General features: G+C 37.1%; 1 protein-coding gene across 2 annotated transcripts in view; it reads left to right on the forward strand.

Annotated features, from left to right (window-relative positions):
- LOC100646141 (hemicentin-1) overlaps nucleotides 1-21,133 on the forward strand; it is a 98,528-nt gene that overhangs the window by 25,124 nt on the left and 52,271 nt on the right. The window contains exon 1 of one of the 2 annotated variants that reach the window (XM_020863252.2): nucleotides 18,016-19,884. The exons of the other annotated variant lie outside the window; for it this stretch is intronic. Within the exon in view, the coding sequence (XP_020718911.1) occupies nucleotides 19,803-19,884 (82 nt within the window). The 5' untranslated portion in view covers nucleotides 18,016-19,802. Of the gene's footprint in view, nucleotides 1-18,015; nucleotides 19,885-21,133 lie in introns of those variants that run through there. 2 annotated transcript variants of the gene reach the window in all.

A 21,133-nucleotide genomic window follows, 5' to 3' on the forward strand; every position in this document is an offset into this window, starting at 1 on the left:
TATGTTTCCAGGGATAAATTGAATTTCTAACGAAGGCGATTCGTTCAGGAAATATTAGGCTCGACGCATTATCGTTGAACTACAGATGTTTATGCAGAATGCACGTTAATGCACATGCACATATTTTCGTAGTAATCGACTAATTACTAAATTAGTAATTTTGACAATACATTTAAGTCTGTGATGGAGGTTTTGTTTTGAGAATGCATAACCGAATGCATCGACTGAAAATCGGAATAAGCGATTTAGAAAATAATTATTTATTCATTGTCAAGATTTGTTGTATTTCTAGGATCAAATGTAAAAAGTATACGTATTATAATTTTAACTTTTTATAAGAAACAAATATGACTAACTGTATCATGTACGATGTCACTTGAATGTTCTGACGATTGAGGTTCTGCGTTGATAATCTACTCCAGGCAATCGTTGAACGACACCGAACAAAATTTAGTATGTCAAAAATAGGTGGAAATGTAGGAGGAAGATTAACGTTAACATTATGACAAATATATTTGCCTTTTTTGAGAAACGCTACTGTCCAGGTTATTCGTGGGGTTATTTAGGTTCTCGGGTAGATATTCTCGAGAGCAAGAGCTTCATCGTGAAAAGAATGCATCAAAGATATCGTATATTTATCTTTTGGCCAGTGAGCGATGTATTGCTTTAGGCAGCAACGATAACTCGTTCGAGGTCAGGAATCGAAAAATAGCGGATACAGGTCACGTTATGCCCGTTTTGTCGATTAACTGGGAGCATGCCAATGTTAACGGTCGATGAGCTGCCTTATTTCGTATTCTTTTCAATATGGTCACGTGAAGAGGAGAAAGGCCACTGATAGAAGCTGCCTCCAGACCGAGAAGATCATTTTTGTTGATACACAGGCATATTTCTCCGAAAAATTTCAATCTCTGACGGATGCATTTAGTTTTAGCCGAGAGAAGAATGAGGCAGAAAATGTAAAATGAGAAATTGATCATTTTTCGAACTCTCGTTCGAACGTTAAGAGTTTCGATCGATCATTTACCCTATTTGCTCATTTTTAATTAATTGATTAGACATGAAAGTTGGAAATGAACGACGATTAGATGTATGTATAGTAATTAGGTAAATTAATCACATAGTCTTAGACAAAATTTATAAAAACGAAAATGGGTTTCATATTATTATCCTCTCTATTAATGATATGTATTATAGTTTATATTAAAATCATAATCATACCATGCAAACAGAGTGATTAAAATACAGGTTAAAGAATTCAATTAATATATTATCATATAATGCATGTATATTAATGCATGCATAATTCATGTTAAAAAGCAATTATATGTTCTTGTAATAGAAACGAAATGAAATTATGTAAAATACATATTTGGTGATATTGTGAAAATCATGTTTTAACTAATCGTAGTAAGTTACAGAATTATTCGTATCGTTAAATTAATATTCATATCGATATTAATGAATATTAATAATACAATTTTTTTTATAGGTAATAGCAAACGTGTTTATTGTTCAAATGGCTGAATATATGGTACGGTTGATCTTGGACTTCGTATAGATACAAGTTTTTGAGGTTGCAGCGGACCCAAAACCTATAGGAGTCCCTATAATAAAAGCAATCAACGTGGATGGCGATAATTGTCCTCTGAATCCGATGTATACAAAATTTGATGCCGAAGAATGTAATACAGACGAGAATTTCTTATTTATTTTTATCAGCTTTTTGTACTTGTCTTTCTCTCGTTATTTTTTCTTTTAATATCTTATTATATACCTAATAAGATACAAATTATCATTTGCATTTTGGTAAACTATTTTACAATATATATACATATGTAACGAGCATATAAAGAACTCGTCTTGTATCGTATACTTACGAAGATTTTTGTGAAAACGTTAAGTGATTAATTTCGTAATTTAATAGATTTTACGAGGTTTACCAGCAATTGCAACACTTATTTTTACCATGATATTTTAATTGTTATCTATCTAATCTATATAATATTTATCTACACGTTAAAAGCCAGCAGTTGTTGAACGTGTCTCGAAAGACCTTTCTCCCCTTCAGATGTTACATTACGTCGATCAAAGCATGCGGTCTTCGAACATTGCACAATTGCACGAACAAATTGAAGATGTCACGGTATAGGAACAGTTTTTTTTCGATGGTATAGGGAAATCGCGTAAACTAAATTTTACGGTATCCTTGTAGATGAGAATCATCGAATAAAATTTAATAGAGAACGCGTAACGATGTCTTTTATTTCTTACGATACTGTCGTAGACCATAAAATACGATATTTAGATCGACTAGAGAGTGATAAAGAAAAAAAAGAAGGGAGAAAGGTAAATGGAACCATAAAATAACATCGCACGTACCTTATTTTGTTTCCCTTACGACGTTAACGATCAAGTATAAAATAAAATGATATCTACTGCTGTATCGAATATACCGCTTTTAAGTTTTAAATGTTGTTGTACAATTCGATTACGCGTGTGAAGTTTTATTCTCTGAGTGTTACTGTGCGAATATCAAATGAAATGAATTCTTCGTCGATCGTTCATTCAACTCCGCATCCGAATCAGAATGTTATTCTCGGTAGCAGTATGGATAAAATGCTATTCGAATATTTGAGTCTTTTCTATACTATAACGTTGCTCAGCCATAGGTATACGAAGGAGAAAAGTGATATCGTTGTTCTAATTTAGATACTTTGAGACGTTTATGGGACCATTTAACCGATAAGTTGTTGTAATTTCACGACTTATGTAAGTAGTAAAAGTTACAAAAGTTATCAGACATATGATCTAAATGGATCTAAATTATCGTAGAAATGCACAAATTACGTATCATGATCATCATTCTCGACAACGCCAAATGCTTTCTTCAAATATCAAAACGTTTGAATATTAGGGTGATATTAGTAAACGCTATCCTGTAAGCTACATCAAAATTTTACAATATACTCGAGTTTATTTGAACATAAATTAAGAAACGAGGCAGCAAAATTAATAATAGACGCGTGTCAACACATTTAATTATATATTTGCGTGCCTTTTTCTGTTTTCTCGGTAGAATTATCGTCTACAATCAAGAGATTTCACATCGAGATAAAAATAATGGCGATTCAGGGTGACATTATTAAACAAATCTCTATGTTCAACAGGACTTGTTTACATAATCGAATACAACACAGATCAAAGCTGCGTTGGTGTCTCGATAAGCTTCGTACGTTTATTGTATACCGAAATATTTTTTCCTTTTCCAACGTATAGCACTTGAGGTAAAGTTGTATCGTTGTTATACTTTAACATTTTTTTCTTGCAAAAATAATACCATCATTCGATAAAACTTCGTACAAAACTATTTCGATAAACACATACCGAAAAGTATTTTTCGTATTATTAAGAAAAACCTTCAGTTTCAGATATACCCTGAAGAAGTAAACTGATCTCGAAAAACCAAAAGTATGACATTAATCAATCATCGTAAAAGCTTAAAGATCTAAGAGTCAAGCATCATGCGTATATCGTTGTTGCAAGCGATATTGAAATATTACAAGACTCTGCAGGCTTCTTGAAACCATTTTAACCATTTTAACCAGATTAAATCTACATTTAATCAGAAAATGTTATGTTATCCATTTTATTATACTTGACGTCAATATAAAAAAAGGCAATCCCGTGACATGGAACTATTTCTCAATGATGCAAATGGGCCAACGTACCATTACCATATTCTAATTATGCATATAGGTTCTCTATCTCTCTCCATTTCTCAATGTTATTCTCACTCACCGTATTTTCTTTCCTTGTCGCTATCACGTCGGTCACGTGGCGTTGGTAAAAGTGGTGAAACACGAAAGTGTGCTCTCACATCGAAATGTAGACCAATCTAAGATAAATGAGATCGATCCCATGGAAAAAGGTTACGGCCTCTGATGTCATCAGTCAATTGGAGTCTAGAATTTTATTTATTCGAGGAGCACGCTATGTTAGACAATACGCTATATTATACAAATATTAGACGAAAGCAAATTCTATGCTTTTAATTCTATAGTTTATAGCGCTTAACGCGTCTATAGTGGCGACAATTAATTTTTTTTTAATTAGTAACGTATCGTTTAGTATTAAGATTGCGAAGATATCGTGAAATACATGTAAGTACAGTACCGTGCGAAATTCTTAGACTCCGATCGAACGAAAATGTTTTATTTATGCAAATATAAAAATAATCGATGTTTTCCAATTCTGTTAATTTTTAAGAAGGTTTTAATTCGAGAACATTGCTATATACTTGCTAGTAATGCCCAAAAATCAAAATCAACTTGAAAACTAAGGCCGAACGGCGGAATATTTTTGTATATGCATATACATATATGGCTATAGGAGAAAATTGTTCAGAATGTTGAGATTTATCTCACAGTCGTCGAAATCGTCGAGGTGGCTCCTTTTTCCTGGATATTTACCATAGTTAGTATCTGGAGTGATCTTCTGTTTTCGATATTTATTTCATGTATACATGTATATATAGCTATTAAGTGTCTCTGACGATATTATCTGCGATTATATTAGATTATATTAGACGATTAGTGGTAGAAGGCAGTATATTCGTAAACAACGAATAGAAATTAGGGAAGAATGTATACATTTTTTCGATAAATGTTCCTATATTCCTAGAGTTGCTATATTCATAGGTAAATAAAATGAATTTCTTTGGAGTTGCCTAACTGTATCGTTTTTCCGCATAGACTTTATCAACGATTGAAAATTGACTTTGTCAACAGCGAGGAGCAATCGTACTGTGCATTGTATGTAAATGTTTTGGCAGCAGAACACACGCTTTTCGAGTAAGCTGAGGTATCGCTTACAAATCGATAGCCGACACATGGTGTGGTTCATATACGTAGGAGCGTACTATTTTGCCACGAAATATCGAAAATTGACACAGCGAACGGCTACTATTATCAAAACGTTCACTTTGATATCACCTTGTTACCGTGAAACGCTGTGCTCTAAGATACGACGTACGCGCCATACGTAATGAACGTATTAACCCCCTTGCTACCTACGTATACTACCTATACATATATGTGTGTATGTATGTGGAAGAACAGCGTCTCATTGTCAGCTGTGTACGCCGTATATGTACGGTGTTCCACGTTCACACAGTGATTTAGAAAGTAAATATATCTGGATAGTTATGCAGTGGCAAGACGAAGACGGGTCATCGACATTGTTGCACCTTGTGACCCAAATAGCAAACAGTTTTTAATTAGAGCACGGTTATAGCGAATGGGTGGAATACGAGTTACCACAGAGACAATGTTTTGCTGGTATTCTGGAACGTAACGCGTAGAATGTAGAACGGTATATGTATTTTACATACAAGGAGCTACCCTAGAAGAACATATTATGTACAAGGATGTATAGAGATGATGGCACTATCGGTGAATGTGCAAACTGTATGATCTACGCGAAAACTGCTTCCAAAAGTATCTTCGTTCAACTGCATCGTCGTTTACACGATTCGACGGATGTTCGAGGACAGGAATTTGTATGACGGTAAGATACTTTGAACGATTACTACTTACGAACGATCCATTGTAGGTGGTAATCGCTTCAGACTTACTCGAGATTCCTGACGTCCTTGTGGTCAACAAGAATTCAGACTGGATAGCGTCGATGTATATATTAATAATGTACTATACTACGAAGGATCCATGTAGATGGTAATCGTTCCAGGTATCTTATACTCTTGACATCTTCGTGGTTGAAAACAATTTAGATTGGATAAAGCGTGTTGGTGGTTATGCTAATAATGGTCGTCCTACGTCCGCCTTGTGTCCATAGTCATTCTATTTTGGAGGATCGCAGGAACTCGTACGAAGCAAAACCCCGGACGCACTGTGTGAATCCATTGCATAATTCATAAAGGAAGCTCTTGCATCGATGTATCTGGGTCCTTCGCTAAATCTGGTCCTGGAACGAGTGGTGAATTTTTAAAATACGAAACTTATAGGAACTTGGTTACCGAGGACAAGGCTTTTCGAAAAACTATGCGAGGATATGGTACTGTACAGTAGTAGTGTAACTTGTTTTGGCTTTCGTCTAGTAATGTGTTATAGTTATCGTATAATAATTCATAGGAATTACAAATTACGACGCGAACTTTACGTTTGCCCTGGGTACTAACATTTTGCTCGTAATTAGATTACCTTTGTGATGTTTCTGAGGAACTGGATGCATTGGACCACCTTCCCTTACAAGCAAACTTTTACAAGTACCTAGCAAGGATTCAGTATCCGGGAGAAACTATGGAGGAGAGGAACGAAGAACGTTGCAAAGGTTGTTTTCCCCTATTACAGTACTTTGTAACAGGTAATGAAGTTCATTTTTCTTGCGTTATAAAATCTACTTTCGAAGAACATCCATCATTGCCTTTATAAAGAAATTATATAGAAGTTGATATTCAAGATTCATTAAAGATTGCAGCATTATCTGAATTTACTTTTGAAGAATATTCATCACTGCGTTGAAAAATATCTTCAAGAAGAAGATACGATGAAATTAATATTCGGTATTACGTATATAGTGATACTATGTGCAAGATGGAGTGCGGAGATCGAGTTGATACGTCGTTTTGCTCACATTAACACATAGTATATCGCCTAACTAACCCGTGAACAGATCCGTGACACGCATTTCATAATCGTAAATCGTAATTTCATATTTTTCGAAGTTAGCTCGTTTTATCGTATCTTAAACAGACTATAACTTCACGGAGTAAATTAAAATTCGCCTTTTACGGAATGACTATTGTGATTTGGCGATTATGATGAGATTACAAAATTCCTCGAATTCCTTATGCAAAACAACGTACGTTGGTATGCAAAGGTTTTCAACGAAATTCCGAAAGCGATTCGTTAAAACAAAATTTCAACGAATATTTTAAATATATTTCAAGAATTTCTACCCTGCGGAGTGATCCACGATCACAGTCGCCACGATATCTCAATTGTTACTAACATATATGTATACGAATGATGCATATGAAACATCGTTTCTCCGAACTCTGAATCTAAGGACGATATCGACGAAGGAAAAATCTAAACGATCAGATGTAGAGAATGTTGTGTTTTATCTAAACATCAAAGTTCTAACAAATTGTCCGTTTTTATTTGTCTTTATTTATTCATTTTTATGTATTTTTATCCCGAAGAATGAGAACGTAATAAAAAGGAGACAGTTGCCTGATACTTCTCCCATAACTCTGCAAAATTTCGAAAAACTCGGAATTTTTTGATTATCCAAGTTCCCTTTTATGATACGGTTCGTCGAGTAGGGTATACAGTGCAAAAACGAGCGAAACTAGGCACAGTCATATCAATTCGTGCAAGAACGCATAAAAATTCGTTCGAACGCGCGTGTGTCATTCATTCATCTTCGAAGTTATTTCAGTGTGCACAAGGTAGGAAGATTGTTGCAGTATTTGTCCACACCGAGCGTACAGTTTCCTTTGATGTAGCGACATTCAGCAAAATCACACGGGTTTTGACGCAAGTTAGCATGTATATATGTATATCGTTCAGGCTAGCCGCTATAGAGGTTGGGCTAGATTTTTTTTGCAAAACGATTTCAGCATATTCCATATGTCATAGAGCATATAAATGCTTTGTTAAAAAGTTATAACAGGAATACGTAAGATAACAACTGACTGATCATTTATTTGATCTTCACACAAACTATAGAGTTAAACTTTTTATATTATTTTTGAAATAAAAGTAATAAATTAATTGGAATAATTCATTATATTAAATTATCATTTTTTTATCGTTATTTCAAATGAAATTTTCCCAAGCGTCTATCAGCCTCGAGCTGCGAAGAAGCCTTAAGCAATTAAAGAATAAATTTCGACTTTCAAATAAAAAATTGTCGATGGTTAGAGATACCGGCGGAGAAATATTTCACAATTCTAAATATCAAAAGATCAAAATTAATCAGAAGATAGTGAAATGATACGATGGTCAATTCTTTGAAACTGTATTAGATTCAATTTTGTACATATTTAATGAATTAGTAGAAGCTTCGAATTTCAACGACTATATTTGTATTTTATTTTAGATCTTTGATGTAAAATATTTAGACATTCTTCGTATTAAAACGTGAATCTGAAGCATAAATCTGAAAATGTAATTTTTGAATTTGTATTGTTTTTCAATTTATCGATTTGGTTAGACGAATCGATTGTCCCATCACGATTCAGGTAGAATCAGTAGAAATCAACCGTGAAACTCTATCTTTAATTAATCGCTCAATTATCGTTTCATTTTAGAGATAGAAATTTCAAACACATACAGTACAGGTCGTAGATGGAGAAAATCATTCAGGCAACTCTTCAGTGGTCACGTACGATCAAACGATGAAGAAAAAGCACGGAACAGGATAATCCAACCGGACAGAATAATTTCCTCTTTCATAAACACGAGCAGAAAAGCGATTTTGTTACTTTTCTTCCATTCATTTCCGTATCCGTCGTAGACTCTTTCTTTTTTCTTCTTGCTAACAGTTTAGTTTGTCTCATCAGTTGCTTCTCTTGTAGCGGGATTACTTTGATCACGTCCGTGTCTCATTGACGAACAGGGAAGCGGGAAAAGTTCTATTTCCGGCAGTGGATAATGATGGTTGACAGTAGCATGCACAATGGAGCGAAAGCGCATAAAGCAGGATGGAAAGCAGGAAAAGAGGAAAAGAGCGAGTGGCGATATGTAACGAAGGATCTTTGTATTGAAAGAAGTAGTATATACTTACAAACTGTATAGTAATCCAATGTGACTACTTCAACGTGACACGTACTATCGTTACCGAGATTTTCAAAGTTTCTGGCGTCGATCAACCCTCATATGCATAATATGCAGTGTATAGGTACATATGTACGTAAATTAATATTATTTTACATAACTTGAGCGTCTGAAAGAATGGACTTTTTTGAAGAATTCATTTCGAGGAAGCTACGTAAGAAGTAGATTTCGGTACGATGTTATATATAAGAAAGTCTGACCCTTATGATATTTTTAATCTTCGTTATCGTCGCTGATAACCACCTATATCTGTATATGCAGTTGGTACGATGTTAAAACCTGCTAAAAAAGATGCAACCCTTTGCCATAGATTTCAACAGAGGTTGATTGGAACGAAATACATATGTGGATATTTTTGTTATATTTAGGATAAGTTTGCAGTAGCTTTTACAAAATTGCTGGTATGTTTAATAGTTTAGACTTAGTTAAATCGAAAGGCTTTACGCTATTTCTTTATGGCGCTATAAATGTCAGGAATACCCTTTGTAATATGTGTATTTTTAATCCAAAAAATACAAGTTATCGATTTTTGATAACTGCATTCTTTGAAAGACCAGGCTGCTTTGAATTTGTAATTGTTTGCTGTACTCGCGAATGAAACGAACGTAACGCGTAAAAAAGAATTCAGTTGATAAATGATATTTTATAGCTAGCGTATATCGTGATAAATGTAATATACTCGCTAAACATGTAGCATATACGTTTTATCCGCACCGAAAACTTATTTATTTCGTGCAATTGTAGACGATTCGATAAAATATTATTTACAGAGATAACGGAGATAATCTGTACCAAAGTAGCACGGTTTACGCGCAATAAATGATACTTTATCACGACTACGCGCAATTGGACAAAATAAATTCCGCCAAGTATTTTCCACTTGTTATAGGTACGAAACAGTATTTTATCAAAATAGGAAACTCGCATTAAAGATAAAACCCCTTTTGCACTCGTGTCACTCTAGCGGTATTAAATGTACGGTCATGAAATTTTTCACGGTGTCGAGAATCTGTTATTAATAACCTCTTGAAAAGTTGATATAGACATTCAATACTTATATAGCATTATGTTTCTGTATCACGTAAATTAGGGAACTGATATCTTTTACTTTCACGTATAGCGACGTATGTATAATATATTATTCGCAAATGGATTATACTTATTTATCCGAGTATAAAATTTCTCTAAAAAGCTACAAATTAGTCTTTTTAGTCATTCTGATAACTCTAGCGTGAAAATGCATAAACAGTTACCATGGCTCGTTCACAGTGACTTTTTAGACTCATCTATTTGTAAAGGTGATTGTTTCATAAATTACATATCCTTCATACATAATCCCCGATCTCGTCTCTTCCAAGAAAGTCGTCCGTGAAAATTCGGTCTCTCTTCCTTTGTTTTTTCGTCCCGCGCACGTACCGACAATGGAGACGAATTAAATGACAATGCATATTAATTAACCCGCTGCCCCCTGTGAAACGGGTGAGGACAATCCACGACAACGATTCGCTGGGAATTCAGCCATGGACCAGGAACAAGGGCAATTAGAGAAAATCAATGTTGCACAACACGTTTGTATGTTGCATTTAATAACTGTGCTTGAGTGGAACTCGATTCGCCCTTTGATGGCATAACGAACCACCTGCAACGTCGCATGCCGCGCTTTTTCCCCGTTTGGTTGTGTTGTAAATTGCTTCGTTTCAACGAGAACGAAGACGTAACAACATGGTGCGCGCCCGTTGCTCACGACTGGATTATTTTCCCCTTTACTCTTATACCGTTTCTTTTATCCTTTTCCCTCTCCTCTTCGATCCCTTTTATTTATTTTTTTTTCGTTTTCAGTCGAAGCTGGCTAATTAAATGAATGCCTGCCGGCGTTGCGTCGCGAAGCGTATCGATTTACGTTCCACGGGGTTGGTCATTAAAAGAGGGTGCGAGGGCAGGTTTTTTCTTTTATTGCACGATAAAAGGGGAACGTGTTTGGCGTTCGACTCGCTCTCTGATCCCCGGATCAAAGATTCTTACGTGTTTTTTTGTTTTATTCGCCCTTAATCTCTGGTGATTACGCTTTTGTAGAAATTTCATGTAGCCCCGAGCTTGAACGGGACAAGGCAGGCGAGCGATTGGCAAGTCGGTTGCTTTTATTTCGCAATTTCAAGTTTAATGGATCGCGTAAGATTTGTCGGCTTGTACGAAGCTGTTTGCAAGTGCAGCCTGCGTGTTAAGGTATTTTTGTAATTCGAATGTAATTCGAGTTAATTTGTGAAATTAAATGTTACTGGATGTGACTCGTGTAGACTTTTAAACGCCACTGATGGGTACCAATTTGGCTAGATACGTCAGTATCGATTCCTTTATATCGCCTTGCCGATAGCATTACATTACGTTTTATCGATACAATCCACAAAATAGTAAATGTACCTACGTATTTTACTAAAGACGATTCTGTATACTTATATCGATGGTTAATTTTAATTTTAATTTTCCGAATATTCTATTCGTTTTTATTCAATGCTAAAATGCATGTGGACAATTTGGAAATATTTTATTCGTTATTTATCTTTTACAATCGTCCCCCTCCGGGATACGACGAACTTCCAGTTATGTTTCTCCTTGGTCGCTTTGGAAATAATATGTGTAAAATTCGGATGACAATTAACGAGTTAACCAGTAATTCAATTTAGCATTTACAAAACATACAAATTCATCGGACCTTCTATATTCCATGGTTTTACAGTATTTATTACTTTTAGTTTCAGTAGGTTGTTTCCCGAGGTGTACTTTAGAGATGTAGCGTAAAAAATGGCGGTAAAAGATGGTCGAAGGAAAGTAAATAGCCTTTCGAAAATCTTGCTTCAATTTAACTCGCCGGTGCGGCGATAAAAAGCATTTCTTAAGTTTGCCAATATATCGACGCATATTTTATAGGTCGAGCCATTATCGGAACATCTCTTCAGACTAGAAGCGGAGAGATGGAGGCCCTTGAGAACCAGGCTTTCGCCTGTCTTCACCTTCGGAAAGTTGAAGGAGATGTTTCACTTGTTGCTAGAGTGGTCGGACCACTTCGACGAGTATCTGGACAGATTGATCGCGGAAGGCGAGCTGATCGAGTGTCGTGAAATCTCGACGAGATACACCGCCGACCTGATCGGTTCTTGCGCTTTCAGTAACGAGATGAATGTATTCGCGGTCGAAGAGAGCCATTTTCGTAGAGAAACGAAATATTTGGAGGCATGTTCCCAATTCCTTTACCTTTTACATAAGCATTGCAATTTATTTATTTGAAAAGTCATTTATTGATTAGAAAATTTACAGCGCCTGCATAATTAACGTATTTGAATATTTTTTCTTTTTTTTTTTTATACGATGTACAGAGAAACGTTAAGAAAGTATCTAGTGGCATTATGCCTCTTCAGAACAGCGTTAGAGAATTACACGTTCTCAGGAACGAAAGTGACCATACGAAAGGGTTAAAACATTTTTATTCCTGTTTAGCCGATTCATAGAGATCTGAAAATTTATCCGAATGCGGTGTTCGATGCTGAAAGATTCATGGATGACGATCATGGATGATGGTCCTAGAAATTGTATTGGTAACACGTTAAAGCTTGGATACAGTTGCTAGAGCGTAGAGTATTCAACAAATAAATTGTGTAAATCTATTTACTTATACCGAATGTATCTGAGGAAACGCAACATTTGATTAATATAAAGTTTCCTACCTTCGAGGCCAATAAAATGACAATTGATAAAATAATTTTGCAAGATGTGCTGGAAATCAGACAACCGTGGGACTTATTACAGTCTTGTTGAAATTTAAAGTGCAAGTATGCGAAAAAATTTTCGAAAAATATGATACGGACAAGATGGCATTGTTCCAACCAACACACGTTTAAGAATATACGTATAAGAAGATGACAAAGCTCGTGGCATAAAAGAATAACAAAATTTATATTGTTAACGTTTATATTTGGTTTAACGTAGCCGTATCGTATCCGCTCGACGTGGATTAATATATCGTATATGAGCGGATTGGAACGTTCTAACTGTTATTTTTATCTATATATCTGAATCGGGAGAGCCAGAAGAATATTTCTTCGTAGTAAATCGCTTCTAAAAACGTTATAGTTTTACAAGAACAAAAGTCGTTATAGGAAAGGGTCGGACTAGCGGGACGGCGATCTACGAGATTCATCGTGATTCCAATATTTACCCTGAGTCGGATCTGCTCCGATCCCAGGGGTTCAGTTCAAGAACGAGGATTTCGTGTCAGCAAATCCGATGTCCCACCTAGCTGCTTTTTAGAGACGGTTCAAGGAACTGCATCGGCAACGCCGTGAAAAATCTATTATTGTGTCCGGGGATCTCTGCGCTTCTGAAATATTGAATTCGTTTGCTTTTACGGAATCCTACAAACGTAGATATACTTTCTTGTTATATTCAATAAGATACCGCGAATAGAGTAACTTTCGAGTGTGTATTACATAGTTACTTCCCGAAGTAGTATAAACATGTAATAGGTAGCGCAATCAAGCGCGATAAGTAGATTGTGAATTTTTATATATTTAAGAAGTTTAAAGGCCAACAAATATATAAAATACGCTATCTAAGATTATCTACAATTATATAAGATGGCTACCTATTTTTTCAATATTTAGGAAGCGGAAAGAAAGTTTCGTCTAAGAAGATATTAATTTGCACGAATATCAATAGTTAGAAGAAATACAGAGACGATATACAGTGAAATTTATGCATCGTGTGTCTTATAATGAAACAGGAAACGTTGGCAAATCTGATTTTGATTCGTCGGTTAGTTTATACGAGAGACAGATGAAAATGACGAGTAACTGGAGAGTGGAGATGCTCGATGACTCGAAAGAAAAAGCAATGTCCTCGTCAGAGAGAGGTAGTACTTGCTCGAATAACTAGATACGTAGTATCCAATCGATGTAAATTCGCAAACGCGAAAGGTGGTTTACTGCAATCATTAACAAAATTTAATGTCGTTCTATATCCGCTTAAAAAATATAGGTTTCAAATATAGAAGCATGGAAAATTTTATGTCCGGAAATGTAAATCAACCAAGTTATAATTATTTAGAGGAAACGAGAATCGATAGTCGAGGACGTATTTCTAGGTATATGCACGTGTACTTGATTACGTTGGTAACTGTTGAATTAATAAATCTGTTCAAGTTAAATTTCGCTAGAAAATTGCCTGCTAAATATTGCAACAGCGCGAGGTTTCATGATTTGCACACCTTGCACAGTTTGGCATAAGAAACACGTGACGTGGCAGAGATGAAACAAGGATGACGTTTGAGGGCAAAGGGTTGAAACAAGTAAATCTTGTCACGACGGCGACGCGACGCGGTGTTCCTCTCTTTCTTGAAGCGCTTTTTAAAGAATTCGTTTTGGCTATTTTCGTCGTTGTTCTTTTCAAGCGCGCCATGAAATGTTCCCCTTGTTTAACGAAATATCGCCCTTTATTTTATCGTTACTTTTTCTTTCTTATCCTTTTTCATTTTCTTCGCTTGTTCTTTGTGGATAGAAAAGGATGGAACATTTTCAATTTCGCAAGTTGCACTCATCGTGCTATTACAGAGACGCTATGCTTTTGTATAACTATGAACATTCGCGCATCGCTAAACGTAGAACAGTTCCGACTAAAATAATTCTACAAAGGCGAGGATTTGAAAAGCGTAGAAGTTTTAGTTATTTACAACAAACAAAACACGAAATTTCCTTATTTCGGTAGTTGATGTCGAACAAGTATCTATATCCCGTCACGAAAGTTTAGTATTTTTAACACTAATCAAATTAAAGGATTTCGTCGTAACATTTTTATGAGATAAATGTAAACATATTTTTTAAATTCCTGCTAGAAATTTGTTAATACATCGAACAAGGTCAGAGTTAATTCGTATCGATATGTTAGCTCAAAAATATGTAAAAAATTCTATGGCAAAACGTGTTTTCTTCTTTTCATCGATAAGTCGGGTTATTGTCATTATCAATAGCGTTTGAAGAATAGAATCATAACGAATCATGATAAATCTGGTATCCATTGTATTATCACGGGAAGACATCCTAAAAGTACTCCGCATCGCGTGGCTAGTGTGTATTTTGAACTTAACCCCTTTCTTAGGCTGCGTCCTAGAAACTTATTGCAGAAGCAATAAACTTCCTTCTCGAGTGCACGATTGTCGACTTTTCTGTGCTTTTAGTAACCCGCTCGTAATGGTGACGAACGTGCCACCTCCTATTTCATTTGATGAAATCCTTTGTAACGGACTCGAGAGATCATAATTGACGGATATGGTAACAGTATCTTTAGGTTGCCGATCTTTTAAACGTTACGTCCTCGTAACAAGTTTCGTAACAGATAAAAGAGTTTCTTTGAAATACTTTTTCTAGCGACTGGAAATTTGTTCGTCCGTGTTTAAATCTGCGCTAGAGATATTTAGTTACTCGACGCTAGAATTATTGTCCAAAGTATAAAAATACTGACAAACATATCTAAATGAAAGGGTATTTTGTTATCAAAAACCGTTCAAATTTACAACCACGCGCTATTGCTGATCTATAAGGCTACTATCACAAATTGCGAATGTGTATCAAAGAAATTGGAACTAAATATGTACCTATATTATGTAAAATAGTTCGCAGTAGTTTTTTAATAAATAATTTTAATAACTAATTCTAGATACAGAAAGATACGCATCTTGGATCGGTATTTTATTAGTTTTATTACGCTGGTGAAAAGTTAAAAAGTTAGTTCTAGTCGATATTGTAAAGTTCCTAACAAACGATAATATAAAAGACGGCCCAGCACGCTGTAACGTGGCACGAAGCGGTTTATACCATCGTACATTTCCACGACACGGCTGGCCGATCGAGCGCACGTGCGCAAATCGATTCCCCGCAGCATCGAGATGAACGAGGAATGACGTGTACGGTTTGCGTAATCCAATAATCAAGCTTTAACAGTTTATCGCAATCGCGCACCGTTCAGTTTATTCTCAGGATGACGAAAAACGAGAAAAACGAAGAGAAAAGATTAAAAAAGAAAGAAGAAATACCGAGGAGGAAAAAATGTTATTCCCTTTGTCGAGTTTGCAGCAAGGCAAAAGCCGAGAAAGCACCAACCCGTGATACATATTTATGAAAATGTTCATTCGAAAGTTCGACATTCAAATGGGACGGTTTTCAATTGCAGGCGAGAAAGTTTTTTCTCCGCGCGGCGAGAGAAAAAAGCTGCCCGCTGTTTGGATAACGGCTGGCTCGACTTTCCACGTAGAAATATTGCAACATTTTCGGACATACGAATCCATTTTTGTCCTTTCTACCGCGCTTTAATAGGTTTCGCGGCAGTGTATTTGCGTTGCAAAGGCCGATGAAAGTTTCGTAAAAATCGGCTGAGCGCATGAAACGCTGTTAAGTTCGTCGTACCGCCGATGGAGGGTAGTAGGATAGCTATTTCCGGATATCTGATACACTTCCTAATAAAAAGATACGGTAACAGGTAACAGCGTAGTAACGGTAACTAATGGAACATGAACATTTCGTATATCTAACAGTAACACGTACCTGTAAATTTTAAACGAATCGTGGATCAACGAATTGCTAAATAATAAATAGTTAATAAATAGTAGCTTCGAGCGGTGTCTTGTTATCGGTGTTTATTTACGAGTGACGATTGTCTTTTCGATTTCACAGCAACTTTAAGACTTTTCCCGAATATGGCGTGCTCCTTTCGGTTCGACAACTTAGATCCGCGTTCTTCCAAATGAAATCCGTTCAGCCGTGCTGTAAGTAACAATGAACAATCCGAATCTCAGTTTTAGCGTTGACAATAATGATAAAATAGGACTTTGTGCGTATTATATAATCAGGCAATGGATTTCTATGCGTTTATGCGAAACTTAAAAGTACGGAAATGAATCCGTACAACGTGCAAAGATATCTCGAGTATTTAAGGTAAAATGTTTGTCGTAGTCTTCGATGGGTAAAACGAATCTTCATTTATGTTCCCATTTTTTTAGTTGCGTTCATATCAAAATATACATATTCGTATAAAAATTCTTGGGACAGTGTATTCAAAAATGATCGAAATCGGTGATGAGGACAAGCTCATAAATACGTTAGCTTTATACCTTATAAAAAATTGAAAGTAAGTACTTTTGTATTTGATAGGTAAATACCAGAAATGGGGGAAATCTTAATGACGAAGAAATAATTATTTTGTAAATCATTTATTTGTCGTTTTAAATATTCGATATACTATACTTGTATATGTACGCATTAATCCTGAAATAATAAGAAATTGAGGCATTGAACTGAGAACGTGGTGCGATAAAATGTGGTAAACGACTAGTTTGAAATATTTCTGCGCTAGTTTTATGGTGCGTTTAAAAAATTCAGATACAACTTGAGATATAAATTTTGATACTTTGTGGTGGACAATGTTTCGACAGAAACAATGGATAAATGTATCATAGTACTGTATTAAAAATTATTCTGTTTAATATAGAGCCTCTGTTGTCTTTTACTTTCTAGATAAACAACAAGCGAGGTAACGATACGCGTTGATTAACCAGCGATTCAAATTTAACGAGCTTAATGAGAGAAGTAGCAATAATTAATACAGGAGCTTGCGTTCAAACTTCCTTTATTGGCTTTTATACGAATTTATAACATGGTTTTTAATATGCTGAACATAAATTTGCTCCTATACCCGCTAGATACACAGTGATCGTGTATGGTAGAATGTATGGTATGGTATGGTAGAATTCGCCGTTATTTGGAGAACTTCGTTTCGAAAAAATTCGATGATTATCGGTTAATCGGGTCAAAAGTTTATAGAAAGAAAAGGATTAAATAATTTGAGGAACGAAAAGACGAAAAAAACGTGGAACAACTTATGGACAGGACTGCGCATAAAATACGAACCGACTCGATCATTCAATCAAGCCAGAGCATCATTGGCTAGAATCTGCTCGATTCTAACACTAATGTTCTTTATTCGCGTCAATCAACAGCGCGATCATAACATTCACACACGGAGTAGAACCTAAATAACCCGTAATCGGTTTCAAACGTTCTCCGCTAATCCCCTGGATAACGAATGAATGGTAAATACGACGTTGGAGCTTCTCACACCGTTTTCTAACATTTATCTGTTCACCGGGGGTTGAACAAGGGGAATAGCCTGTAGTGATCAGAGCGTGGCAGGAGGGGGTATGAAAAGTGGTCGGAGAATGCTTTAAGCCAAACTGGAGCCGAAGGGTGGCGAAATCGCACGAATCGTGCCGACCCGAACCGAAAGCTCGGTTGCCCCTGTCAGTAGGCCTGCCGCAACGCAGCAGTGAGCGCGCCTTCTACCACGCGCTGAGATTACGTGACTTTTTCCCTGAATTCCGTCGATATTCGCCATACTTCCACTGATTTTTGCTACCGATACGCTTCGCTTATTATCCGTTAGTAAAACGATCGTAACACGAGATAAATTATTGCCCTTAAAACTCGTGATTCGTCGTATTGGTGCTATCTTTCGTATTTTGTGTACGCCTTTAACGTAATTGTACAGGTCTGTTTTACAGCTCGAGGTAATTGCGACAGTGAATAGGATGGGAATTAGGTCTGTTGGAACAAAGGAATATAATTAGATGCGATCTGATAGCTCTTTACAAGCGGTTGTCCTTGTTCTTGCGTTTCGATGGAGCATTCCAGCGGATGAATAAAAATCCATCGATTCCGAGCAAGCGACCTTAATCGTTGGTATTTCCAGCGGGACCAAAAGTTACCAGTACTTTCGAGGCTATTGGTCGCGTAGAACTGTATCCAGGACGAAAACGAGTTTGTAACCGTTCTATCGAACAGAAAATAGGAGTCCTCGTTGTTGCTCGTTAGTTTCGATATTCGTGGGTCTTGGGTGATCGTGGCAATCGAAAAGATAGTGGAGTCGTCCTCTTCACCGGACGTAGCGGGATTCCGATACATCATGGTGAACCATAAAGCGACTCTGATGACATCCCATGCACCCTCCGAGGCGATCGTATCCGATGGACCCTAATGACACCGGTTCGATGTTATCATCGGCATCGTCGGGGTCGTCTATTTCCGTCGCTTGGAACAGCGCGTCCTACGCGGCCAACTTGCACTGAAAAAGGGCAGCGTTACGTCATTATCGGCGAACGATGACGGCAAGTCGTGTGATGTGTAACCGTGTATGAAGCGAGCGTTAATGGACCGTGGACGGAGCGTACGATTAACCGATCGAGTAGCTCCATTAATAACGACGAAGACGTTTTATAGAGAACGCACGCAGTTGCATCGAAGGGGATGACCGAGCAACTTTAAAAAAAAGACGAAGCACCCTCGTCGAGCCGCATTCTCGTTCGGTCGTTTCGTGAATGAATCCCGTTCGATCCGTTTGCTCGACGTGCACAGTTTGTACACGCGTCTGTGCATTATTCTACGTGTGTGTATGCGATCGTCTACGGTCACGGTAACGCGAAAGTTGATCGACGGTTTTCTCGTCTCTGGGAAGCTGGACTATCGTCGATCAGTCGACGTCGATGAACGTTGTCCAAGTTGTACGTACGTAAATATTCGGGTTTATTCGTTCGTGTCGATAAGTTGGTGAAAAGAAGTTGGAAGTAGAAGCGGTAGAAATCGCGATGTGAAGTTACGGAGAAGCGAGTGTGCTGTGTGAAGTTGGCGCGACGGTGGGCCACGACGAATAGCTTCTGGAATCCCAGAAGACGGAGAGAATCGGTTCGCAAGCGAAGTTGCAACTCAACCTATCGGAGAACTAGATTCATTGAAACTTATCAGCTATCTCGAGCAACTTGCTATCCTGGAGTTAAGGTGTTGGATATTCGAGGGAGAGCAGGGGGATTCGCCAGGACTAGTCTGTTCAATTACACACAGTCCCAGGATGAAGGGGATGCTTTTGCTGATGAGCACGATGGTTTGGTTTGTTGCGGCGGAAGTTTTCCTTGGCGATGTCGACGAGCCGAGTAAGTAACCGAAACTTCTGATTCCCAACCATCCGCGTAGCTAGTAACGTTCGATTAAAATACAGCTGTAATTATATTTGCGATTATAAGCAATTTTCAACGACACGGTCGTAAAGACGGTACCTAAAATACCGGACACACGATGTCTGTAAAATGGTCGTATAACGCGCAGATTTTGTCTCGGGAGACTGTCTGGCTATCATTTTAAAGATAGTCTCCATCACCTGTGCCGCTAGTTTAATCCGTCTGCGCACCTCCGACTTTGATTATTTGCAAATATTTTGCGACGCCGTGCTCCGCTTAATATTCTATTTCGTTCTACTCCTTTCTCTTATACGGTATATAAACCATATATGTACATCTTCGCTGTTGCAATTTGGTTCACCGTGAAATGGGTATGAAAGTTTTAGTGACTCGATATACGTAACGATAAATATTTTATAGCTACATTTTCGATTTTCCTATCTTTGCTCAATGAACGTGAGTTTTTCACTCTCAAAGAAGTCTTTAAGCAAAAAGGAGCCTTTAAAACGAAGATAATTTTATAGGCAAGCTGAATAATTCCGATGTCTAATTTTTAATAAAAACTATATTACACGCGATATCATTTAAAATCCAAACTATCCTTGACAGTTTGTCTAAATATCTCTCATAGATTATACCTACTCATCAACTCCAGACTAGTTGATGTAAACCGAGACTCGTACCACGAATAATTAATACACGAAATCCGGGCAAAATTGGGAGAAATCATTTTCTAAGAATACGCAACCCATCCAATATCCGTCGTCGCGACGATAATAAAGCTGATCGAAGGTAACCAATAAAAATCGTCAAATGGAACTTTAACCGACGAACGATCGCGCGAGGGGCTGTCAACCCTTGCTGAAATTCTCACTGGTCGCGACGAATTTAACGTGATCCGTCAAAATGTTACGGGAAACGGCGCGATCGTTGCAATTACGCTTGCTATTAATGCCGAAAGACAACTGGCCGCGGTGTCAGTCATCCGTAATGACGCTGTCGGCAGGCTCATAATCGTTATGAAGCATTTATGGTTCGTGATGAGGCTGGCGCTCGTGCACGATGACTGACGGTGTATATGTAGGTGTAGGGGACCGGTCGGTAGAAAGGAAAAAGAAGGGAGGAGGGCGCGTTAATTTCAATACGTTCGATGGTTGCTACGATATACGTGGACAGTGTGGAGAATTCGGCTGTCAATAGTTGTTTTGCGGCCGGCATGCTTCGG

Source organism: Bombus terrestris, chromosome 5 (genome assembly GCF_910591885.1).
Source record: "Bombus terrestris chromosome 5, iyBomTerr1.2, whole genome shotgun sequence".
NCBI classification, from domain to species: domain Eukaryota; kingdom Metazoa; phylum Arthropoda; class Insecta; order Hymenoptera; family Apidae; genus Bombus; species Bombus terrestris.